Source organism: Grammomys surdaster, unplaced genomic scaffold, assembly GCF_004785775.1.
Source record: "Grammomys surdaster isolate TR1022 unplaced genomic scaffold, NIH_TR_1.0 211, whole genome shotgun sequence".
NCBI lineage: Eukaryota > Metazoa > Chordata > Mammalia > Rodentia > Muridae > Grammomys > Grammomys surdaster.
In genome coordinates this window covers 6,627,652-6,654,536 of record NW_021604656.1, presented here as the reverse complement: position 1 = coordinate 6,654,536, position 26,885 = coordinate 6,627,652, and the positions used below count along the sequence as shown (strand labels likewise).

General features: G+C 45.8%; 1 protein-coding gene across 1 annotated transcript in view; it reads left to right on the top strand.

Moving 5' to 3' along the window:
• The window catches only part of Spock1 (SPARC (osteonectin), cwcv and kazal like domains proteoglycan 1), a 478,511-nt gene that overhangs the window by 211,987 nt on the left and 239,639 nt on the right, over positions 1-26,885 (top strand). Inside the window, exon 3 of the mRNA XM_028772059.1 lies at positions 3,020-3,065. Within this exon, the coding sequence (XP_028627892.1) occupies positions 3,020-3,065 (46 nt within the window). The remainder of the gene's footprint in view (positions 1-3,019; positions 3,066-26,885) is intronic.

The window sequence follows — 26,885 nt, the reverse complement described above, 5'->3', positions numbered from 1 at the left end:
TTAGACTAGTGATCACGGATGCTGTGACGCATCAGACTCTGACCCTAGCAGCAGATGTGACATCTAGAAACCTCTCACTGCCCATTTCCCAAACAAGCTCTGTTGCATGAAATTTCACAGTTCATGATCTTGGCTTCCAGTGCAGGGCTTTCCACCAGCTATAGTCAAAATCATAGTACATAAATCTTCAGGAGCTCTGGGCTCCTTGGCCTGTGTTGTGGTCAACTTTCCTTTAGCGCAGAGAAAGCAACCAGATTCGGGCTGTGATTCCTTATCCCACTTGGCCTTACTGGACAAGGAAGTGTTTGAAGAACTTACTTTTCCATAATGAGTTTCTGTTCAATGTCCTCTTTTACATTTACAGTAATTAGGCAGAATTGTTACAGTTGCAGCGGGTTTTAAAAACTCTAAGGCAGATAGATACTAGCTTTTAGAGGCTTTATATCTAAGATTGTGCTTTTTTTTTTCTCAGAAGAAAAAATGTAAAAATAGCAATTAGAGTTAACCTGCAGCGTCATAAGGTCCAGAAGAATGGTTAAGATTCCATCCAGGTTCTCCAGTAGGTCCCCAAATGGATCTCCAGCTAAAATCATCAGGGGGTAGTCTGTTCTCGGGACCTGTTCAGCTCAGTGTAGGACATCAAAGAGAATGTAGCATGTGAGATTAAAGTAAAGCAACTCCTCTTAGGTTCCAGCCCTTCCCTGTTGTGCATACATCTTCGGTTTCCAGAGCGTCCGAGAATTAGGACATCATGTTTAGGTGAAAATGGTTCAGCAGGTCCTCCATAGAACCCTAGGACTTATGCCACCCTGTTTGCACAAGAAGAGTTCATTGTTTGGCAGCCTGAATAGTTTGTTATCTTTTTCCTCTATTGCCCAAAGTCAGTCCCTTTTGGGTAATCTCTTGCCTTACCCTTGTGAACCATAGACTCTTCTGTAAGAGGCTTGTCTAAGACCAAGAGGACATTAACCGTCAGACAGAAACATCGAGTGCTGAATAGCCGATGACCACACTTTACCCTAAGACTGTTTAGCATCGGTGATCAGTGCTGAGACAGCGCAATCCCCAAATTTGGATTGTATTTAAAACAGTAAGTTGGAGGAGTGATGTGCAGGTAGATTATTCTAGACTGTCTCAATGATGGCTCTTGGGACAGATCTCAAGGCAAATGAGGGGCATGTTGGTAATATTTAAAAACAGCGACACCCCATCTCGCTTGTTTACTGAGTCACCATGTTCCCAACTAGCCTCGGCCTGTGGTCATGAGCAGCAGTAGTGAACTATCGCTGCTGCTTGGCTCAGGCTGCTGACTCAGGTGGCCAGAGACATTGGTCCTGCCATCTATGAGATGCCAGCATGAGAGATGGTTCTGCCAATCTCCCATGCTGTCTCTACAAGGCTGGGCTCAGCCCAGACCATCCCGCCATCCACGTAGGCCTGGTAGAAATGAGACTCTAATGCTTAGATTATCCAAAGGCTTTATGTGTTTGGTAATGCTCAATTAGCAAGATGCCCACAGAACTGGAAGTGTTAACCAATTAACTAACCTAGATATAAGATGTTACCCAGGACTGCTCTCCATACCTGTGTGGCTCTCCATCCCTCCTACATCTCCCCTTCCCTAGCTCCTCCTCTTCCTCTCCTTACTCCTCCTCTTTCTCTCCTTACTCCTCCCACCTTAACTCCTCCCAACTTTCGGGAAAAACGTCACTACAGCTGCAGCGTAAACTTCAAGCTGGAGCAAAGTGCATCAGTTCCTTAGAGGTAGAAACAGCTCAGTGGTGAGTCTCGGGAGCCAAGGAGGCTGCTTGTATTTACTTGTACCTTGCCAAATGAAACCACTGGCCATGAAGCAGTTCTCATTTACCTCTAAATCTAGTTCCAAAAACCTCTTTGAGGGCTTGGGTGACCTCACAAGGATCTAATATAGTCAGGTGATTGAACGAGGAGGAGGCTCCTGAAAGCCCCAGGAGAGTGTGTGGGAGATGAAGTAAAGCATGGGACAGTGCAGACAATAATTTAAACCAACTGTGCACTTCGATGTAAATCAGCTCCTCCAGGAGGGAAATCGTTTCCGACAGCCTTTTGAAGGCATCTGTGGTGTCTGGAATACCTGGCCAAAGCCACATTGCTAACAAACTGGCTATCAGCTGAGAAGGGCCAAATGTCCTCGAGGTGGTCTGTTGTGGTGTAGAACAGGATAGCCTCTTCAGCTTGCAAACATGAGTGTGCAGGGGAGGGTGGGGCCAAAGGTAGTTGTTTGGAAGGGACAGGGCTGTTGGAAGTAAGAGTTAACAGAACCCTGAAGAACTAGTTTCTTGCAGTTTCAGAGTAATAAAGTGCCGACCTTGGCACATGCTTGGTGCAGACTCCAGGCAGGCACTACTTGGCTGTGCATGAAGCAGGAAATCCTTTGCTTTCTACCTCCCTCCTTTCCTAAAACAAAAGACATTAAGCTAAACATATACCCTCTTTCCACCCCTCTCCATCCCTATCCCAAGGGACATTAAACTAAATACACACCTAGGGTCCTTCTAACATTTGCACGGCCCTATGGTTTTTAGACTCTGTAAGTGCTGGGAAACTGGAAATGTGCACCACAAGATATATGTCTCCTTGTAAAGGAAATGCTGACAGTTAAATTATCAGCTGTTACAAACACAGGGGCTTAATCATAAGTGCGAGCATCCAGGCATCACCTACAGTATAATTGATAGCAAATACACCTCACACTTAGGAGATGTCTGGGTTTATATGTCAAACCAAGACAGGCAGAGCTGTTTCTGTATCAGGCTGAAGTGTTTTTATAACTCCTAGTGTTTAGTATATTCAATTTGAAAGGTGTGAACCGGGGAAGTAAATTGATATGTTTGATTGTATTTTAGTGCTCGTTTGGGGGAAGATCTGTAAGTGGTGAGGGTTTTCCTTTGTGTTTTGGAAACCCGGGGCAAGTCAGTTTTTATGCAGTTCAGTGAGAGGCATCTAACACCTGACCTTTGTTTCTGTTTTCCTTTCCTAGGATGATTATTTCAGAAACTGGAATCCCAACAAGCCCTTTGACCAAGGTAAAGGATGCACCATCCTAGCTGGACACACTGCAGGAAATGTCAAATCGTTTTCCCGCCCTTGCATGCAGAGTTGATTGTCTCTCTCTCTCAGAGGCTACCTAGCTGTCTGATTTCATTAACTTTGGGGCCTGAACTAAGAGGGATGGAAGAAATTATTTTATCAAATTGGGTATTATTTTATCAAAAAGGTCCACATTAAATTGCTGTCTGAGGTTATTTCCAGACAGATCTAAACATTTTTTTTTTAAACCTGAATCAGCCAGTGTGATTATTGATTGGTTTTGTTCTAAAAACAAAATGGGAAAGTAATTATGAAACTTGTGAATTATGAGGCTGGCTGTAGCCAGCAGCTTTATTCATAGAAGGTTCTATACTGAAAGGTGTCCCCAAAACTCAGTGATGAGGAAACAGGATACTTCTGGGAGATTTTCAAGAATACTTGGAATCACTTGTTAAATGTGTCCTTTATGGTTCTTATTTTAAAAAAAAAACAATTTAGCTAGTGTGTGTGTGTGGGTGTACATGTGCGTGTGTGTGTGTGTATGTATGTGTGTATGTGCATGTAAGTGCACAGGTATGTGTCTGTGTGTGTACGTGTGTATCTGAGTATGTGTATGTCTGAGTATGTACGTGTGTTCGCATGTGTGTGTGTGTCTGAAAAATCAGAGATGATTTTCAGGAGCTGGATCCCTCCTTCTCTGTGTGGGATACTGTAGTCACACTCAGGTCATCTGGATAGCTGGGAAATGCTTTTACCCTCTGAGCTATCTAGCCAAGCACTGTCCATCATGGCTTCTAGTCACGGACAGGTAGAGGTTAGCCTTGTCCTCTTGGGTTCTTCCCCCTCATCCCAGCAGACATGGAACTGTTTACATGGGGGCAGATGTAAGTCACTATGTCCTTGTGTGAGTCACTAGGACACAGTGAGGGCCCACACTGAATTGCTGTTCTGTTCTTGCTATCCCATGTGTGGCAGCTCTTGGCACAGGCATCACTGCAGGAAATGATGCTTAGTTGTGTTATGGATATGTGTGTGCCATTAAGCCTGAAACCCAGAGGAGACACGATCTGCTGTGCATATTTCCAATGGCTCAGAATTCTGAGCCTCAGCTTCAGTTTGCTCACATCCCCTGGACTCTCCTTCTTCTCATCAGCAAAACTGATGTTCAGATTTCCACATGTGTTTGTCCCAAACCTTGAGGCAGTGCAGCATTTTGCTTGTTCATGCCCTCACGCCTTCATCTATCCATTCAACTACCCACCTCCAACATTTATTGAGCTCTCAGCGTTTGCACAAATGCCAAGCCAAAAGGCCAAGCAAAGAGCCACTGGACCATAGTTAGTTTCCCCCAGAGCCACTCAGAGTGAGAGCAAGGAGCAAGAACGGACATGACGTCAGTGGGATGTGTTAATGGCCGCAGTGCAGGTGTGTGCAGGGATGCAAGCATAGCTGTGGAGAGGACTGTGGCAGGGGCTTGTGGGTTGGTGTGTTGGAGGGGATGGGTGAAGGGTGTGTGCAGACAGCTTTCCTTTGGAGGCTGTGCCTGGGTTGCACATGCAGTAGCCTTCCAGGGCCGTGTGCTTTTACAATCACTGTATCATCTCAACTATTCATGGTAGCATATACAAAGGGATTAGTCCTTTATGCTAAGCATTTCCTCAACTTTTCAAGTGTTTTTTTTTTTAAAGAAGACTAACCCTTCATTTATGAAGAATTCTCATAGATGCAGAGTGACCCATCCCCTGTCTGTGTATGATTGGGGGGGGGGAGTCCATCTGGTGACCTTCACTTCAGGCTCCCTCCTGTGGCTCAGCTGAGCTGTGAAGTATCCTGAGCTGATGATGCTCTGTGCTCAGACGCATGGATGCATGCTTGTCCTCCAAGGATCTAGCAGCCATCAGAGTTTCCCCCTCCCAGGGCGTTCAGACATGGGGATTCCATGGAAGGAAGGCATATCTGCTTTATTAATGCGTGTGAGAGAAGAGAACATATAAAGACAAGTGCCTAGGCCACCTGGATAGATAAATGATAACTCCCCTTGCTCTGAAGGCCACACGGGGACTTTGAGTCCCAAGGGAAGCACAGTAGTAAAGTTTAGGCAAAATCTCCAGACAAGGGTTTTGCCGTTGTTCTGAACACAGCTCTGACCTGCTCTGCGTGCTTGGAGACTCAGGTCTGCTGAGCCCTCTCCCCATACCTCAGGATGCTCAGGAGGACAGCCGAGAGTCCTGCTCTGTAGCTCGTTGTGGCTGCTTTGATATTTATATTCATAGCCGGGGGAGGGTGGTAAGTTAAGGGTCGCCTTCCCTTAAAATATCAGCTCCAGCAGATGTCTTCAATTACCCTGTGTGCTGCTCAACAGAAGCGGATAGATAGTTACTGCTGGCACTGACACCACACAGTGAAATAAAAACCTCGGGCACTGACCACATGAGGCATTTCATCTTCTGGAAAGTAGGAGAGTTATGGAACTCCACAGAAATTGTCAGAAGCACGAGGCCATTTCTGATCAGTTGTAGTGTGCTTTCTGCTGCTGTGACAAACACCATGACCAAAAGCAACTTGGGGAGGACAGAGTTTATTTGACTCACAGGTCATAGTCCATCATGGAGGAAAGTCAGGCCAGGAACTCAAGCAGGAATCTGGAGGCAGGAACTGAAGCAGAGACCGTGGGAGAACACTGCCTCCTGGCTGCATCCCCCTGGCTTGCTCAGCTGTATTTTTTATACAACCCAGAATGACCATCTGTCCAGGAACAATACCACTCAGTGGACTGGGTCCTCCCATATAATCACTAATCAAGAAAATGCCCCATAACTATGCACAAAGGCCAATCTGCTGGAGACAACTCCTCAGGCGAGACTCCCTCTCCCCAGACAACTTTGTGTCAGGTTGATAAAAGTTAACCAGCACACTTTCCTGATCTGACAGAGGACTAAAGACAAGGCTGGGGTTGTGGCCCGTGGGTGTAGCACTTGCCATGTGAATGTAAGTCTGGATCTCTAGAAACCACAGGCACAGAAGCCAACCTGCAGTTCCTGGGCTCCTGAGCTGATGGGAGGTGGGGCAGGAGAGTCCTCAGAAGCTCATGGGCCAGCTAGCCTGGTGCACACAGGGGCAAAGAAGAAACTGCCTCAAGGAAAGAGGGCCGCAGAGACCAACATGGAGGCTGTCCTCTGACCTGCACATGCCCACTGTGTCATATGCTTTGTGGCACACACACACACACACACACAGTGGGGCGTGACAGACAGAAAAAGAGGGAGAGAGGAGATCAAAGGCACATTTGTATCAAGGAGACATTTACTTGGCACAGAAAGAACTTGTCGGATACCCTGCTCAGAGTTCAGAAAAGCTGTCAAATGTCTAATATTGGTCATATGGCCAGAACCAGGGAGGGCGTCTCTTGTGGGACACGCCCAGTTTCACAGGAGTGTGATGTCACTGATGGGGACATGCCATGGGTGGGGACAGGGGTGAGGTCTGGCTCATCACGACACTCATAAGCTGGTACTTGCTTGCATGAACGGCATGGCTCCATCAGCATTACTGTGACTTTCTTCAGCTTCGGCTTGACCTCACACAGTCTGTGCCTTTGGTCTGGGGCTCAGGCTCTCTGTTGCCACATGGTTAATCTTGTTAATAGTAATCACTTCTAATGCTGAGGGATGGGCTCTGTGAGGACAGTTGTCCACTGTGCAGCCAGGGAGCTGTGCAGCTTCGGGAAACAGGCCTGGAGCAAGAGGGGCTCGAGGTGTGTCCAAACCCCAGATATCTTGTCCTGAGATCAGCAGGAGTAGGGTTGCCCTTCACCTCTTGCCCTGGGTCTGCATGTCCTGGCATATATAGACATATGCCCCTGACCTTTGCCCTATCACAGGAGGTCACGCAGCCAGGTTAAATTTCCTTTCCCCTTATAAGGCCATGTCCAGCAGCACCTGAAATTCTTCCTTATGCAAATGAGGTGTCCCTAGCACCCTGGCCTGCACCAATGATGTACTCACCCCATAGCCCCTACTTACCCCTAAAGGTTTAAATAGCCTTTGTTCCCATCCCCACCCCCACCACCAGTTAAACAAGCTGCTCAATGGAGCCTGCCTCCCAAGAAGTCTGCTCTTGTCTTGCTCAACCATGGCCCAAGGTCTCCATCACCCTCAGCCATTCCCACCATTAGCGGAAGGGGACAGACTGGGAACTAGTGTTTATAGCATCCAAAAGAGAAAGATAGAATTCATGGAACTATAATACTGTCATTAAGGAAATAAAAATGTGGCTTTCGGGGGTTCAGGGTTAGGGATTAAAAAGCCATGTAGCAAATTCTAATGACTTATTTTGAAGCTTCCCAATTGTCCTTTTAGAAAAAGAACACCGAAGCTTGTTTTAAACATTGATTACGAGATATCTGCTGTGTTGTTGTTGCATGGGAATGTGGGAGGTTGTGTGTCTATGTGTCTCTGTGTGTCTAGATGAAGACGTGCTTACTTTAGCATGTTTAGAATGCAATTCTGATGACTTGAAGATGTCTCAGAGTGATGGATTGCAGATGAGCTTAGATCTCTCCTATAGCTGCGGTCCACTCAGAAATGAGCCTGCCAGTATGAAGTCCCAACTGATGGGCAAACCGTGTTAGGCCTCAGAGACTCAACATGGGACCTGTTAGAGGTAAGTGCACTTCTTTATAGAGATGGACATGGATGTATCAGGGGCAACACAGTCTTGGCTTTGAGGGTGATGCCCCTTGGTTAATGAATGTGCATCTTTCTAGTCTAGCAGCTCAGTAGGGGCTCACCCCCCTCCCCCAGCGGACTCAGATGACAATAGAACAATAGAAATGTCCATGAATCCATCTCCAGATTTTAAAAAGGCCAGGGAGTCAGGAACCCCAGTCCACGTGCTATTGACTCATGGAAGGAGAGAAGAAAACCCTGGCACTGAGGTAATCTGTTATGCCAACTTTCCAACAAGCCTGAATGTTGACCAAAAGCACAGAACATTTGAAGGGAAGTTTTACAACCAAGAGGGGAGGGGTCTTCCCATTCCCCAGCTTCCCTTTGGGGCCCAGAGCCCAGTGGGTGCCACGCTGTGCCATGTTGCTGGGCTGAAAGAAGAGAATAGACAAGAGGGTTCACTTATGAAATTGTTTGGACCTTTTCCATGTAGATGGCTCTGAAAATGTATACGTGCAACCAGACAGCAATGCAGTCTCTGTGGCTTTCTTCTTGGTGTGAGATTTAACCTCTCCTTCCCACAGAGCCTCTGATTTACATCCATTCAGCCTTAAAAACCAAATCTTAGGGCTTCATTCACCTTCCCTGAGCCTGGGAACTGCTGTCTATCAGAGGCAACTGGCCCCGTTTGTGGGAAGCAGCACACTGTTTCCTCCAGCTCCTTTATCTTTCCAGGAAGTCATTCCTCTTTTACCATACAACGTCAGGAAGATGTTCCCCTACCTTCTGATTCTCCTACACCCTACCCTGCTCTCTCTACCTCACTCCAGCAAGGTTAAGTCTTCTTTCCTCGCCTCTTGTATGTCTTAACTCCGACAATGAAATAGCTATTATTTTTAAAAAAATGGAGTATTGATTTTTAAATGTTGCAACTGGATTCTGGCAGGGATGAGAACATTATTAATTCAAATATTAGTGTTCTTGGGTTTGACTCTACCTCATGGCTTTGAAATTGGATCAGGTTAAAAGTTTGGTCTTTCCTCTATCTGACTTTGCCTGTTTGGCTTGTCTGAAACAAACCATCAGATATGTAATATTCAAGTCCCATGAGAACCTTTCTTGGTCCTGTCTCCCATTTTCATTTTTCTAAAGGTGACAGCTTTCCTTTTGATGGCATCTGAGCATGTGCATAGGCATTACATTAAATTATGTGTTTCACAGTAGAAATCTGTGTTGCTGTCTTTAATGGGCTCACAGCGCTCAGCAATAGCGTCTGATATTTTGTTTTTGTAGCTGAAGTCTTCGTGGTTCCCTTACAATGTAGCGCTCCTGCAGGTGCAGCTGATAACTCTGAGTCTTCCCCCACTGATGGATGACTTCATTGTGTCTCTCTTGTTTTGTTTTTGGGATACTTTTTCTTAACATTCCCAACAGGTACATGCTGACTTTGCTGTCAAGCCTTTATGCCTGCAGATAGTGGCATCTCCCAGAGGGGAGCCACGGTGGGGTGTTGTACTGGCTAGTTTTACATCAACTTGACTCAAGCTGGAGTCAAAACGATGTTCTCACCAGATTGGTCTGTGGGCAAGCCTGTGGTACATGTTCTTAATTAATGATTGATAGGGGAGGGTCTAACCCATGGTAGTGGGTCAGTGGTCCTGGGCTATGTAAAAAAGCAGGCTGGGTAAGCTAAGGAGCAAGCCAGTGAGCAGCACTTCTCCATGGCCTCTGCATCAGCTCCTGCCTCCAGGTTCCTGCCATGTTAGTTTCTGCCCTGGGTGATGGACCATAGTGGGGAGTCTAAGCTGACATAAACCCTTCCTCCCCAGGTTATTTATTGCCATAGTGCTTAACCACAGAAATAGTAACCCCAACTAAGACAAACACAACGATGCCAGTATTAAAATGGCAAGACTGGCTTTGGCAAATCCCATGGCCTCCCTTCCCTCGAGGTTGCCTGTCACCCCTATAAAGGTTCCTCAGACCCTTGCCTTCATAAGTGTCATGTTCTGAGAGCATCCTTCTGTATATATTTTCTCATAGAGGAAAGAAAAATGAAACATTCAAAACATAATGCTCTTCTTTTAAAGTTACGGGCTAGCCAATGAGGTATGAACACAACTTCGATAAAACCAGTAGAATTAAATGGCCCTTTTAACCACCAGGGAGGGGAGAGGCATTCAGTGTAAGCAGAAAGAAAGGCCCGAGCAGGGGCTGATTTCTTACCTCAGAGTCCTACGGGACCTTGCAGGAATGTGGAGGATAGGGGAGGGTGAAGGCTCCTGGTTAGATCGTGGCTGTGCCATTACTCGGTGGCCCCATTGACTCACCCTTTACTTCCCCATCTGTAGAGAGAGGCTCTAGTGTTTGATTCCCCCTACACAGACATTTGTAGGTGGGTGTGGAATGTTTCTAATGAACCTGTGTTCCTTCCAGTCTAACTTGCTAGGTGCAGTTGCCCAGGATCCCTGTCCTCCCCCAGAGCTGGGACAAGTGTGCATAGCCTGCTCTGGGACCCCCTGGCCTCTTTGATATCTTACCCCCAAACAGGGGAAGGATAATGGAGACACAGGGGTGGTTAAAACTCATCCTGTGGTCATAGCTTCCTGTTTCCACAGAAGAACCTCCTCAGAACGTCCATTCCGTTCTAACATCATGCTGATGACTCCCCTCAAACTTATTTGATAATAGTTTTTATTCAGGAGGGCTGTGCTACGTACGAGTCAGCCTTGCAGGTGGGCCAGCAGCCTCTGGATTAGTTACATTGTGTTTGTTGAACCACAGTGAGCCAGTTTTGGTTTAGATGAATTCTCAACAGAGTAAAATATGTCAGCTGAATTTAAAAGCCCATCCATATTGCTGGTTTACTTTCCTTCTTGGAGAGTGTAGAGTAGATTTGTGCTTTTCTCCATTTGCACAGAAGGGAGATAGCTGCGTAAGAAAATGCTGGGCCGTACTCCATGCCTGAAACCAAAGCATGTTGCTTTATCTGTATTATGTAACATGTGACTGATGGAGACTGGTAACATTCCGTGTGCACAGCAGCTGATAGCATCTGTGAGGAAGACCCTGGCTCTGCAGCATTGGAGACAGGCCTCTCTTCCTAACTCTGGCCTTCTGAAGCCCTGTGCAATAGGACAGACAATGTCTTCCTGGGCCCTGGGTTCCTGTCTCTTCAGAGCTTATGGGGTTTATTATATCTATGATGTGAAGAATCTACAAAATTGATCCAACCTCATTCCAAAGACCATAGCAAGGGCCAGAGAGCTCTGTCATACGATGTGCTGTTGATGCTTCCTCTGGAGCCTGAGTGTGGGGGGATCTGTATACTTGAGTGAGAGCTGATTGGCCTGTCAATCATCGAGTCAAGCATGTAGCTTGTGGGTGCTGCTCTCATTGAAGTCCGTTATCCAGACTGAAATATGGTCAGCTAGAAGCTACTGGAAGGAACCCCAAAAAAGCTCTTAAGGGCAAGGGAGCTCAGGTCAGACGTCCTCAGTATTTTCTGGGTAATATCTGGGAGAAGATCCTAGAGGAAGCGCCTTGTGCCTTCCTAAAGACGGGCGTGCATTTGGAGAAGATCTACCCTGGAAGCACATGGTAAGGAGAAGATTTTTCTGATCATGGTCAGGCACGATGACCAGAGTAGAGTCCACCAGTGTGAGGGACTCAGGGTTATTACAAGCAAGTGCATCAGTCACTCATAAGCAGCTCACCCTTATTCCTCCTGCTTCTGGAAGCCAAGGCCTGAGCTCAAGGTGGCCAACATGGGGGAGGGGTGCTCTGGTAACAGCCTCTTTTCAGTTAACGATGGCTAACTTTTCCTCCAGTCTTCTCAGGGAAGACAGAGCCTGGTGTCTTCTGGGAACTCATAAGGGTACCGCACCATAAGGTCACCATCAGAACCTTACTATCTCCCAGAATCCCCACAACTGAAACTCTCATACTGGGCCTTAGGGCATCAATATCAGAACTTGCAGGGAACACAACCCTTCAGTCCCTCACAGGCAGGGCACTTCTCTTAGAAATACTGCTCTTAAGAGACACAAGGCAAATATACTCTGCTGCTGGCCCCGATGCTTCTCTCTCTTACCTGCTTATCTCTGAGCTCTCATGCATATCGGGCAGCTGACTAAACAGGTAGGTAGACCCAATGCCATGCATGGGAAGTTGGGTTCCTGACAGCCTATCACAAGGGCTGTCAGGCTGCTGGGATTATCAGGAGTATCCAGAAAGGAAGATGTCTGTGTATATGTGAAGCTTCTGTCTCCACTGCTGGCAGCATGGGTGTTTAAGATGATACCAGAGAGCCAGCTGTGCTGGCTTCACAGTATTTGAGAAGGAGGAGGATTTTTCACAAAATTGGGGCTAGCCTGGGCTACACAGTGAGTTCTAGGCCAGCCTTGGTTATAATATAAACCTCTTCATCCAAACAAACAAATCAATTACAAAGGAAACAGCATTATATGAGGTCATGATGTCTCTGGGCTGTTTGCAGCTGCTGTCCTATTGGGAGCCAGTGATCTTGGGTTAGACTTTCCCTTCTTGGTGTAGTTGTGTGTGTGTGTGTGTGTGTGTGTGTGTGTGTGTGTGTGCGCACATGCATGTGTGACATGTGTGTGCATGTGTGTGTAGTATGAGATGTTTGTGTGTGTGTATGGCATATGTCTGTGTGTGCATGTGTGTCTGTGTGTGTATGGCGTGTGCATTTGTGTGTGTATGCTCATGTGTATGTGTGGTAGGGAGGTCACTAGGTCCTTTGGGATTCTCTCTAACCTGAATCATCTGGGTCTCCGAGAGGTGGACATAGTGCCTGCCTGAGTTGGAGAGTTAACTGTGCTCAGAGAGCAGAAGGCACAGAGGAGCTCAAAAGAAGACTGAAAGCCTGAAGCCTGGGCAGTGGAGAGCTGGACTGCTGGTTCCCTGTGACCTCTTGTGTTTTCTAGAGATTGAGGAATGAGTTGTCTCTCTCTCTTCCCCCTCCATCTGTCTCTCCCTCCCTCTCTCTTTCTGTCTCTCCCTGTCTCTCTGTCTCTGTCTTTCTGTCTCTGTCTCTCTCTCTGTCTCTCTGTCTCTGTCTCTTTCTCTGTCTCTCTGTCTCTCTCTCTGTCTCTCTCTGTCTCTCTCTCTCTGTCTCTCTCTCTCTGCCTCTCTCTCTCTCTCTCTCTCTCTCTCTCTTTCTCTCTCTCATACACAAGAACAACAAGAACACGGTGCTGTTGGGACTGAGAAACCTTAGTGCCCCCAGGCATCTCAGCAGAGCCTGCTTGAGCTAGTGAACACTGGCGGAGGAACTGAGTTTTCTGGCTACCTGGGCATCAAAGGGCTGGTCAGTGCCTGGCCAGGTGGAGCCATGTGCCATTGCCCCAGCAACTCCTGTTCACTTCAGAGCAGGTAGAAAATGTCAGAGGAAGCGTCTGTCAAGACAGAAAGACTCCAGTTAGGTGAAGAATTATTGCTTTAGTTTCATTTCTGTTGGTGTTAAAAAACCTATCCCAACAGAAAGCAGCTTAAGGGAGAAATGCGTTTGAGGTCACAGTTCCAGGTTCTGTAGACCCTCATTTTGGGGGAAGTCAAGGTGAGAACCTGAAACAGCTGGTTGCATCCTGTCTCCACTCAAGAGCAAAGAGAAATGAATGCATTCGTGCTGAGTGCTGGGCTAGCTTTCTCTACCCTTAGACAGTCTACAACCCCACACCAGGATGTCCCGTCCAGCAGGGAGGTCCGGGAAGGTCTCCTGAAAGAGACAATGGGGGAAACAGGTGAACGCAAAGAGCCATGATTTGTCTATAGTCTGATCAAATCGTAATTTTTACTTTTTTCACACAGGAGTTATATACACAAAAAGGCAGGATGTGGGGAAGGGGATGACTCAGGAGCGTAGGTGTTCAGGGGGAGCACAGATATCTTCCAGAACAGGGTATCGGCTGGGTGAAGGTTCAGGAAACAGGTCACTATGACTCCGCCTATGATTCACTTGTCCTTATATAAGTTGGTTCTATCCACCAAGGCTACTCAAGGTCTATGACTATCCACAAGATCTATGACTACTTGTTCTCATCCAGGCTGGTAAATTTCCACCAAAGCTGCCTGTTTACAATATCTTATAGCTATCTGTTCAGTGTTTTTCACAGAGACCAAGACTTTGTGTTAGCAAGCTGACTTAGGCCTATTGCTGATTTTAGGCCTTCGGTGTATAAGCAAGGCTGCCCCTGACACCAGGGAAGGGTGCTGCCCACTGTCAGGCTGGCTTTTCCTCCATCGTGTAAAGCAATGAAGGCTCTCCCTCACACACATGCTCACAGGTAAACTTCATCTAGACACACCTCCTTGAGACTCTTTGAGCAGTTTCTGGATCTCATCAAATTGCTGATTTAAAGTCCCCGTCATATTTGTCTGTGGTATCTCTGGAAACCTAACTGTGTTCTCCACTGTCTCTCACTGCATTCTGCTCCTGCCCTGGCCACCTCCCTCTTCCCTGCCTCTAAGACTTGTTGATGAGTGTGCTTGCTGCCTCCCCTTTGCACCTGTGTCGGGGAATGTTCCAAATGGAATTTTCCTGCAGACACCTACTTTTTAAAAATTTACATTCCAGCTGTTGTCCCACACCCTCCCACGGTTCTTCATCCCATTCCTCCTCCTCCTTGCCTCAGAGAGGGTGCCCCCTGCCCACACCAGGCCTTCCCCTTCCCTGGGGACTCAAGTCTTTCAAGGATTAGGTGCATCATCTCCCACTGAGGCCAGGCAGGCCTCTGCTATATATGTGCCAGGGGCTGCTTGGTTGGTGGCTCAGTCTCTGGAAGCTCCCTGGGGTCCCGGTTAGTTGAGACAGCTGGTCTTCCTATGGGGTCACTTCAGCTTCTTTAATCCTTCCCCTAATTCAGACACAGGGGTCCCTGACTTCAGTCTAGTTGGGTATAAGTATCTGCTACTGTTTCAGTCAGCTGCTGGTAGGACCTCTCAGGGGACAGCCATGCCAGGCTCCTGTCTGTAAGCACATCATAGCATCAGTAATAGTGTCAGGCTCTGGTGCCTCCCTCCATCCCATGAGATGGATCCATCTATCCCTCCACTTGAGGCCCTTTCTATCTACTAGGAGTGGACTCTTTCCCTTTCCCCAGTGTTGGGCATTTTGGCTTAAGGTCATACCCATTGAGTTCTGAGAGTGTCTCACCTCCTGGGTCTCTAGTACTCTCTAGAGGATTTCCCCCCTCCCTCCTCCTGAGGCTACATATTTTCATTCATTCTCCTAGCCCTCTGGGCTTCTCTCTCATCCTCCCCCCCCCATACCTGATTAAAACATTCTTTTTAACTGTGTAACCAAATGCTTGAAAGCCTGACGTGTGTGTCTATTAATTTTTTAAATTTACTTCCTCTTTCATTCACTGAAAGGTAACATGCAACCATACATAAGTATATGCTTAAAAAAAATTAGATGATCCCCTGTGGTTTTTGGAAGTGGCTTAGGAGGGAGAGCCTTATTCATGCTAGTATCTGACAGTGACAGAGATGTTACTTCAAGAACTGTCTGTGCAGCAATGCTTATAGGTCTATAATTAATCCAACAGTACTGAGTACACAGTCTTCTAAAGGTCTGGCTTGACGCACAGTTAAAATTGCCTAGATGGAAAAGAATAGAAGGCCCGCGTCTCCGTCAGGGATCGCTCTGAGGGGGTTGATTCTGGTAAGTGCTTAGCACCAGGAACAAAGAGTGCTGGGCTCTTCCTGGCAGGAACAAGGCATTGAATGATCTCTGTTGCCAATTAATGGAAGTGAACGGATCTTCTGTCTTCAGCCAAGTGGCAGCTGAGCCAGACGCCTTTATTGAGATGTCCAGACAATTGGAATCTGATTCCTCAGTACACGGTCACCTTCCTGCATGCCGAGATAGGAGGCCAGTCACACTATAGGAGAATGGCAGATGAAGAGAATCACTCTCATAGACCTTAGAAGCCCAGGCAGCTACGCAATGTCATCTGGATTAACAAAGGGACATGTGCATTTTGTGTGCGCTTCCCCTATACATGTGAATGCCCATACACATGTAAACATACAGGCATACACATGCATGCACATAAGCACATATGCATGCTCACGCATGCACACACATGTACACACATGCATACATACATGCACACACATGCACTCCCAGGCACATGCCTATACATACGTACACACACATACACATATGCAAACAAACACACACGTTCATACTCTCATTTTATAAATAGGTACACATTTAGTACCTATACAAATTCTAAGACCTTGATAAAACCCATACTTTATTTAAGGATGTCATCAAATTCCTGCTTGGCCATGAAATAAAGTTCTCAGCCAACCATGGGGCTGTTTGTATGGTGACCATGTTCAGAGGGTAACAGGAAGGTGCAGCTCATGGAAAAAGAAATTAACCATTAAAAGAATTCCTTATGATGAATTTAGACATCTTGAGAAGGTACATAAATATAGGATTGTTATTGTGGATTGTTATAGAATAAAAGCAAACACAAAAAATTCACTACACTCTAACAGAATGCTTACTCCTTTTCTTGGTGATTCAGTTAAGATAGATTATTTATGCAAAAAATGCTCATGGGGGTAATATGATATTTGGATATAAACCATGCAAGTGTTGGCAGAACTTTGCTAATAATTATGATTTTTGCCTTTAGTGAGGTTGATCCTGAGTCATTTTTTTTCCCCGTCTGTGATTAGGCAGGAGGGGAAATTCACACTTGGGAATGATAAAATTATATTGTCAGATTATGAGCAAACCTTTGTCATCCTGTTCCCCTAGCCCAGCCAGGTTTCTCCACGCTTAATTGGTTTCATTTTATGTACAGTTTGTGAAGCAGGGGTGGGTGCCGGAACACAGAAAGGTGGGTAAGCCTCAGCTTCAGCCATGTAGTGCAAGCGGCATGGTGTCCGCTCTGCAGACGCAACAGCTGGACCTGTGCAGGTGCAGGGTCACCAGGGGTGTTTGGCTTCTGTGCGAGTTAAATTGTCACGTTGACCCAACCTTGAACTACCTGTGAAGAGAGGCTTTGTGAGAAGTTATTTACATCAGGCTGGCTTGTGGGTATGTTTATGGTGGATTGTCTTGGTTGTTAATTGATGTAGGGAAACCTATCCCATTGTGGGTGGCGCTATTCCCTAGAAAAGGGGTCCCAAACTAAATAAGAGTTAAGAAACTGAGCTGAGTAGGACCAAGCAGGGATAGGATAGCATAATATGGCTAACTTTAAGAGTTCTCACCTTGACTTCCTCCTAATGGCGCAACATATGGTAGTTTGAGTATACTTAGCCCTTGGGAAGTGACACTATTAGGAGGTATGGCTTTGTTGAGTAGGTATGTCTTGCTGGAGGAAGTATGTCACTGTGTAGGCAGGTTTTGAGGGCTTCTAACGCTCAAGCTCCACCCAGTGCAGAAGAGACAGTCTTCTCCTGGCTGCAATCTGACCAAGATGCAGAACTCTCAGCGCCTTCTCCAGCACCATGTCTGCCTGGAATCTGCCATGTTCCTGCCTTGATGATAATGGACTGAACCTCTAAACCTGTAAGCCAGCCTCAATTAAATGTTATCCCTTATAAGAGTTGCCATGATCATGGCATCTCTTCACAACAATGGAAACTGTAACTAGGACACAGTGTAATTTGGAATCGTAAGCCAAATAACCACTCTCTCCCTGAGGTCATTGCTTTTCAGGATATTTTACCATAGCAGTAGGAATGAGCAGCTTTCAAGGGTAACTGGGTCTGGTGGGAAGGAGTTGTAAAAGGACTGATTGGAGCTTGGTCCAAGTATGATGGCTTCCTAGCTTGAGTATCCTGCCCCAGGCTACCCCAGGTAGACCAAACATTGGATGGGGCCAGAGCGACCATTGGTGTTGTTTCTGACCTTGAGTTTATGTCATTCTATGAGAGGAAGGCTATTGAGAGGGATGGCTGTATTTTATGGAGTGTTTCTTCATAGGTCTCTCTTGCTGCATTTGAGGTACCTTTGGCTTACCAAGTCTTCTCCGAATAGCTTTGAAGACTGACTACCAAGTGGGGCAGAAGGGCCCAATCAAATCAGCATTTGCTGGAGACACAAAGGACTGTTGAAGAAAAATAGCTGGATAGCTCTGATGTGGGAAAAAGTAACAAGCCTAAGCAAGCTTACACCTTAGGTCTCAAAGGCAGCGCTAACCTGCACTCGCTCCTTCAAATGGGTCTGTTGTCCTTGGTAAGAACAGCAGGGCAAACAGCCCAAAAGCCATATTCTCTCTTCCCAGAGTCCTCAGAACAGCCACAAATCCCCGAATACTGTTCTATTTCTTATAAAATTCATGTGACAGCACTGATGTATTCTGTCAAGAAGGACATATGTTTACCTGATGTTCATATGCCTTGGGTAAAAGGTGTGACCAGAGAAGGGACTTAGGGAGATATCCTCTTCAATGAGTACCCCCTGAGTGCCTGGGGGAACAGGTTAGCCTGGTCCCTAACTACAAGGAAAACTCAGGCCCTCCAGTGGGCTCTTGTCCTACTATGAAGGGTAGAGTCATTTCCCCAGATCCCATGCTGCAGCCTCAACAAGAACTTCACTTATGTACTTCTTTCAACTGTCTGCTCTTACTGATGGAGACAAGTGAAGTGCATGCTGGGATTAAATGTGACTTGTGTCTTGTTATCTCAGGCACCACAGGAAGTATACTATAATTGTCAGATAGGGAGGACTGCCATGTGTTTGAAGAGTTAGTTGCTCTACTGGTTGTGTCTGTCAACAGTGACCTGAGATACCCTAGAAAGGACCAAGGGACAGCTTCTGATGAAGGGCAGCCAGGAGAAGATGGCAGCTGTCTGGTTAATGGTTCTGCAGGAACTTCTCTAGAATATTCTCACTGGGCTAGAGCGATGCATATCTGTTCCAGTGTTTAGCACCATGATAGGAGGCTCACAGCCAGCCTTACGACCAATAATTCTGTTGGCGGGTCTCTGCAGGTCTCTGCAGGCACCTGCACATATGTAGTGTGTGTCCACAGATGTAGATATGTACATATTCACTTTTTAAAAAATCAAAGTGGTTACTAAAGCAAGAGCACTTCCGTTGGCTACCGTGTATCTGTTTTTATGTCTGTATCATCTGCTTTTTCCTTTGGTTTCATTTTTTTTCTTGATTCCATAGCTTCTTACATATAATTTATCAAATATACTAACTGGAAAAATAATCCTGATGTCGTAATGGTCTAGATAGTGAAAACTGGAGACTTGTAATTAAGCCAGCAGATTATAGGCCTCCTGTATCGGCTCTTGTGCTGTTCTTTTATGACCTTATTGTATAATGCAATTCTTCTGTAGTTTACCCTGGTATTTACACAGTATGTTACCACAGCTTAGCAACCCCCGGCCCTGGCTCACAGCCTGTCCTATTCATCCTTGAGGTCTCAATTTATATGCCATTTACAAGAGGAAACCATTGTACTGCCCTAGATCCGATCAGGCCACTCTCCCTCAATACCCTATAAAATCACATTTGTACCAAGCATATTGTTTTGTCATAGTAGGTTGTGAACCTACTATGTCACGCTTTAAAGGCCTTTTGCTAGTTGCTTCAACTGTTTCCATGTCCTGTGGCTACAGTGGGAAGTGAGTTAGGCATTGCCTTCTTCCTAGCCAGAAATTAGAGTCAGAGACGACACACTCTGATTCGCTGTTTGGAGACAAGATGAGCAGGAGAGAGAAGCAGCACTCAGGAGGTTTGGTAGAAGGAGGCCTCTCTCTGAGTCAGTGCAGGCAGGGGAGCAGAGCCTTCTTTTGGGAATGACGGTATAGCCTGGACTCGTTCCCAATATCTACTGCTTAATGCTTTGCTAGTTTACTTACTAGAAGCCTTGCGTCATACAAGCATCTAAAAGCCCATTGGGGACATCATTCCTCTGTCTTCTGCTTAATTAAATCTCAACCAGGAAGTTCCCAGTGGCCTGTTCATTACGAGAGGACCCTTCTAGCAGATGTCTGGATCTTCAATGAGTGCCCAGGGAAGGGAGGCTGGGGGGAGGGGACACAGGCATGTTCGTGGTGACGGTTTGCAGCCCAACAGTTTGAGACTATTACTTGGCCTCTTCACTGTTGGACACAAGGTCAGATAGGAGAAGTGACTGGCTCCTGAACTCCCAGCTACTTATTGGTCAATCAGGACCAGGATGCTGAAGCCCTCTTGTTCTTGTGATCAGCTCCATCAAGACAAGTGGACTTTCTACCTTTTCAAATATGCCGCATCCCGCTGTGCAGATGAGTTTGTGTGGGATGGGAGCTGGGAGTACGGAGTACAAAAGGTAATCAGTGCGGGAGGTTCTTAACCATCCAGTGGGTCAGGCATAGGATCGCTGGTTTACAAAGTGCACTGGACAGGAACAACGGACAGTTGTTCTCTGGCCTCCTTCAGAGCTGCTGGGTCAGAGGCTGTAGGAGAGTGGTGAGCAGCCCATGCAAGCAGTCCCCAGGGCCTGCCGATGCTCACCTACATTTGAGAACTACTGACAAAACGGAAAGCGCATGGGCCTTTTGCTACATCAGCTAATGCTGTGCTATCTGTTAGGACTTAACTATGGCCTATAACTTTCCTGGGGCAATATTGTAGGGAGGCGGGGCCTCGCCTGCAGAATTGTGGGACGAATCAAGGAGAAGCTACTGTAGGTGCATGATTTATGTATACTTAGCCAAGGAATCAACCTGGGTGCTTTGCATTGTTTCTGTTCCTTAAGGATGGGTCAGTGTTGCTATTGATCAGTCCTGTGTTCTGCAGATTGTGTTGTTTCTCCTATTGGCTCTTAATGCAGTCCCTTCCTGGTGTTCTGAGGTATTCTTCATGTTCAGGTAACCTTCACCTAAGGTTATAGGTGATCCTTATGCTCTTCCGAGGCCACAGGAAGTCTTCATCTTCTTCTGAGGACCTCTTAGAAAGACCCTGCCTCACATGCTGCAAGCAGGGTGAGCTGGTATTTCTGGAAGGGAGTGTGGCGCTGAGGGAGCCAGCCTCCAGCAAGGTTGTACAGTGGGACTCAGCCAGCTTCTGTGACCGCATGCAAGGACAGAGTCAGACCTTATAAACAGCCTTGGCTATAATCCGAATGGGCTTAACAAATGGAGACGAATCAGAATCACGACTATAGGTAAAAAGCATCACATGACCAGCAATGGGAGGCTCGGTGTGCTTTCCTCTCGGCTCATACACCTTGGCTGGCAGGATTCTGTCTTCACAGCTTCTCTGTGGACTAGGGCTTTTACCGCACCTGCCTTACAGAAAAGGAAGCCAAGACCCAACTAATTCAACACAATCTTTATTTTTTCCCTGAAAGATCAAATATAATATTTTAGACTTTGAGGTCCACAAAATCTGTCATAATAACTGATTTCTGCCTTAGAGGCAAATGCTGATTTAGTCATATGCAAATGAGAGGTGTGGCTGCTATCCAGTGCAACCTCACTTGTGCAAACTGAACTTGAGCTTCCTAGGTTTTTTTAGGTTATGAAATGATATTAAGCTTTACAAATATTTTAAAATGCAAAGAAATAGTCTTAGCCAATGGGTTGCACAGAACAGGGAGGAGACCAGATTTGGCCCTGGGACACAGGTTGTTGACACCAGGGTTAGGCTGGGGTCTCCACAGGCTGTGCTGAGGTGTACATCACCAGGAGATTCCACATGCTCATCTCTGACAACAGCCTGCCGAAAGCACGGCCCGTCTTGATGACACAGCCCTGTCAGGGTTTTCAGAAAAGCCCAGTTTTTATTTCCTCCGAACTTTTTCCTCTTTAGCTCAATGTTAATTAAAATTTGGTTGGGACATTCTGGCTTTTAAACTGACAGCTAGAAAATTTGGGATTTTTTTTGTTTGTTTATTTTCAAGGTAAAACAACAAATCAGTAAGTGCCCTTAACTTTCACACTTCTCCTATCCCATAGCCGGTCTTCTCTCGGGCCGCAGTCTGTAGGCTCTCAGACACTCTTCTGGGATCTGGTGTGAGAAGAGCAGTAACTACTTTTATTTCAATTCATACTTGCTTTTTCAAGTCACACATCTTACATAGCCCTCTGGAAAGGCTATTTTAATATACAATATTCTGTGAGTGCTAGACCCGAAATACACTTACTTATTTATCCATTCCTTACTGTTGCATCTGAGTTCTACCCTGATTTTTATTTGTTATTATAAAAGAAGTTGATGGAATATTCTGAGATTAAATCTGTCATACCTCTGTACAAACTTCTGTAGGCTACGTTGTGGGAAGTATAGCCCCGATATCAAAGGAAATGTGTAGCTCAGCTCTGTTCCTGTCTGTTTCTATTATTTACATATTTTTTCTCTTACCTGTCTTACATTAACTTTCAAGCAAGCTATTTGCCTGAGAGGACTTCTGCAAAGCACAGTGTGGAGGCAAGATGGATACTTTCTTGCCTCTTGTAACAATTCCCTCAGCCTTTCGTTTCTTGTTTGCTGAGTTACAGGTCACGTTCTTCTTTACAAGACCTTCAGTACAGTTAGCACTTGGCAACACTGTGGTTCAAGGATCCGGATTTCACCGTGATCTTTGACATCCATTTAAAGAACAACCACCTTTTTCTTAAAAAAAAAGAAATTCGTGGTAAGCTTGCCTGGCTAGGATTCTCTGTTCCACGAGCAACAGTGGCTTTTGAAAACAGTCCTTAATCCTTGTAAGTGTTTCTCAAAGCCCACAAGAGGATTGCTAGTGACTTACGCCCCATATGCCACCTGCTCCCAGTGTCTGCACTGAATGTTCTACACGAATCATCTCTGAATTTACAAAATGACCATATAGGACTTCTCATCCCCATAATGGAAGGGTGGGATGGGCCCGGGTTGCATAGCAAAGAAATAACAGAGGCTGGCTTGGTGTTCAGTGCTGAGTGTGAAATGTCCATTCTTGATCACCAAAGATTTTTGTCATTTATTACTGGTCATCTCAATGTTGGGCATATATTATCTAGTTCATGATGCAGGCCAGCCCATCACTGTGAAGGAAAAGATCATGGTGAGAGTTAGCCCAGCCTTCTCAGGTAGTTTTATAAACAGTTTTTTTTTTTTTTTAGATTGTGAGTTTTAAGGGCAAGAGAGTGGTCACTTGCACCTCTGCGTCTCCCACAGAAAGGCACTGAGCATACAGGGGTCAGCCAAATCAATGAATGAATTTGACAAATAAACATAGAGTAATTGAAGAAGACATTGGGAAATAAATAAAGATGAAGGTGTGGCAGGTCTTGAGAGATGTAGAGGGAACACAGTATAAACAGTTTTGTGAGATCAGAACAGTGCATTTTATTTTAATACATTAAAATCACATAGTAGTTAATCTCTGACCTCTAATCATAGTGTAAAATGGTAAAACCAACTTGGATAAAGGCTCTTTGGCTAGCAAAGCAGCCACTGTTTTTCAGTATTCTGTGAACTCAGTCTCTGGTGGGAAGGTCTGGATGAGCTCTGTGTGTACTTCTGTTCTCTGATGGTTTTGCATGAGTAAGCCAAGAAAAATCTTCAGTTCTCATCACTTCTGCTGTCAGCCTGGGGTAATTTCTTCATAAATGGATGCTCCTGACCCAAGAAGGAGTCTGAATTTCTTTCCCTTTCTGTCACCAACCTGTACAGGGCCTGAGCCTTTAAGTCAGCAGTTTTCAACTTGTGGGTGGCAGCTCCTTTGGGGGAGGGGTGTCAAGCAATCCTCTCACAGGGGTCACTTATCAGATATCCTGCATATCAGATATTTATATTATGATTTGTAACAGTAGCTACCACCTATGAGGAACTGTATTAAAGGATCACAGCGTTTGGAAGGTTGAGAGCCACTGCCCTAAGGGACTCCTATGGTTCTCAGACTGAGCAATGAGTGTGTGAATGCCAGGGTCCTGATGCACTGTTCCTTCATGTCTGTTTCCAGTTCCCACATCCTCACAGATGCTTAGTCTGTTGTTGACCTGTGCCTCTTCTTTAACTTGGTTGACACTCTTTGGATCAGTCTGGGTTCTCTTGAGAAACAGAACTAATGACTTTGACCGTACATACAAACACACACACACGTGCACACACACGCACACACTCATGCACACACATACATACACACATACATACACACACATACATACATACACACACATACATACACACATATATATGTATATATACACAGAGAGAGAGAGAGAGAGAGAGAACTCACTAGACTGCCTTATATATGATATACGCCGACACAATGGCTGTCTGATGATGGACAGACAGGGATCCGGTGATTGTTCAGTTCTTCACACTAATGTCTCAGTGTCCCATCTTTGGCCCTGGAGTACTGGAGGAGCCTGGAGAGCTGCTGGTCTTCAGTCTACATCGGAATCCTGAAGACGCTGGATTTAATACCAGCCATAGCAATTGGACAGATGAGCTTGCCAGCAAGAGTGGACACAGGCAGAGTTTCCTTCTTTGTGGCCCAGATTTAGGGTGTCTCTTCCTGCTTCAATTAGTCTGATTGAGAAAAGACCTCCCAGAGGTGTCCAGCACTGAGTGTAGCTGATTGTAGGTCTAGTCAAATTGGTAACTAAGATTAGCTACCACAGTCTTTAATTTATGAGACACTTTCATAAGTTATCTTTTGAGAGAGCTTAATTTTAGATCCCTCCTAACTACAGGGCCATGGTCCTCCAACTTTAGTGGTGTGCTTAAGACAAAGGCTTGATTCAATGCTGACCAGAAGCTCCAGTCACAAGGATTGGGTCCAGTGGCATGGAGTGGGCGTCTGAGCTAGGTGCTGCAGAGACCCATCTCAAGGACGTGTGTAGCATGGTTTGTATTAATGCAGCAAAGTTGTCAGAAACCCACTCGGCCACTTTATGTTTCTCCTTGGGTTATTCCTTTATATGTCCGTTCCTTCATATGCCCCGTGTGGTGTCAGAGAAGGCTGCATGGACAACTTCAGGCAGACTGTGTTTTCAGAGTAAGGTCTAGAGTAGTGGATGGGAATGGTTGAGATGGCAGACTCCAAGAGCGAAGATCCCCTGAAGGATAGGAGGACCCCTATCCTTACAGAATCGGGACTGAGTTTAGAATTTGGTTACCAAAATATAAACAGCACAGTTAGAGATGTGCGCACAGCTGAGAACCTGGGAGCCTGAAAGGAGAGCTGAGGGAAGGTACTGTTTGCTTTGGGGGAAAGCCAGTATGTTGGGTGGAGCAGGAATCAGACTGATGTTTGAATGTGCAGCTAGTCTTAGGGTCATAGGCTATAGGTCAGTAACGTTCATTCAACACAAAGAGAGTTGGGATAAGGGCAGCCATAGCAGACACCAGGCAGTTCACCAGTCTCACTGTGGCATCACTGTAAATAACCCTGTGAGCCCTCTTTGTAGATGACCCAATTAAAGGTAAATAGAAAGTTCCTAAGGTTACCCGGCGATTATACGGGCAGTGCAAACTCAAATATTGATCTGTTTCACGTTAAGACCTGGATTGTGGCCACTTCTGCTCTTTCAATAATTAGAATTCTCTGTGGCGGTAGGCTGCTTGCTGTGTGGATGGGAGAGGTGTCCCGTGGCTAATTGTTCAAGTAGAACACGGAAACCAGAAAAGTCACTCTTCGTCTGTGTAATAGGTGTTAATAGTTACAAGGGGTAATAATGTCAGGAAGAGAAGTGGGACATTAGTTAAACATTGATTCGGCGTCTTCATTCTCCGGCTTCCGTGAGCCTTTAATATGCTATTGTTGTCATGGTTCTTCAAAGGAAGGAGGCCTAAGTGTGATCCCACACTCATCTGAGCCTGGACTTCGTTCCTAAGTCCTAAGGAACATCTCCAGGCAGGCCAGGCTCCTCGGCTGCATTCATAAAGATGTCTTCTGTGAGAGAGTTCAGGAGCATCAATTCTACTGCTTTCTGTTGATTTACAGCTAGGTGAGAAGAGGAAAACAGCTCTGACTGACCATTCCGGAGTCCCAGGATGGACCTCCACGACGTGTGCTGCCTTACAATGGGGCACAATGGCGGATGGGCAGGCACCTGGGAGAGGAAAGGGAACGTGGTGGATAGGCAAACTATTCCTACAAAGAAACAGAAATCTATCCCGGAGGATTCCACCTTCACGGATGCCTCCACCACATGTCCACACCAACATGGCCCTGTGGAGGACATCACTCTATGCACGGGTTTGGACGGAGACAGGCTGGGTTCTAACCCTAGCCTGTTGTCTGGCCACAGCCCTCTCGAGGTTGTCAATGTCCCTGTAGTTCTGCTTCCAGAACCATGTTGGTCCCTAGGCAAAGCTAAAATCACCGTCCCCATCCGAGGACTGTCACCTGGGACCCTGTCACTTGGAGGTTTCTCATTCCTGCCAAGATCCAATGCTTACATGGCTTTCAATTTCTTATTTGTAAGGAACAATATTAAATGTTTAATTATTTCCCTCCTCTGTTTCTGTCCTTAAGTATTGATTAGAGCAAACAATTGCTATAATAATCATTAGGTGTATAATTATTCCTTACAAACGTTATACGAGGCCTGGGAACGGCCTTGTAAAGCTACAGATGGTAACGGGGAGACACACGCATGTCTGAGCCTTTTCCATTTCTGAAACCAATTATTTTTCTAAAATTGCCTTCCAGATTGGCTATTAAGTTGAAAAGATCATTGATTTTTTGTTTTTTAAATGCAGGCATCAAGGAGAATTCTTGGTGAAATAGGGTGTGTTTACTTTTAATTCTGTTAGCTTTTACCTGGAGGCTGAACAGCAGCCATGTTGGCTTCGGCTCCTAGTAGGGCCACTGGCCATGTTCACTAGTCCTCCACAGCTTTGTGGGAGGCCAGATGATGGAGAGATGGGTTATCTTTTTATTGGACCTTGTAGAAGAATGATTGGAGTTACTAAGCTAAGAGTGGCACCTTTAAATATTTTACCTATTTCACTGGGCGTGGTGGCACATAATCTCAGCACTTGATGGGCAGAGGCCAGCCTGTTCTGTGTAGTGAGTTTCATATATATATCTATATATATCTATATCTATATATCTATATCTATATATATAGATATATAGATATAGATATGTGTGTGTATGTATATATATTTGTATATGATATATAATGTATATATGTATATATGTGTAATATATATATATATAT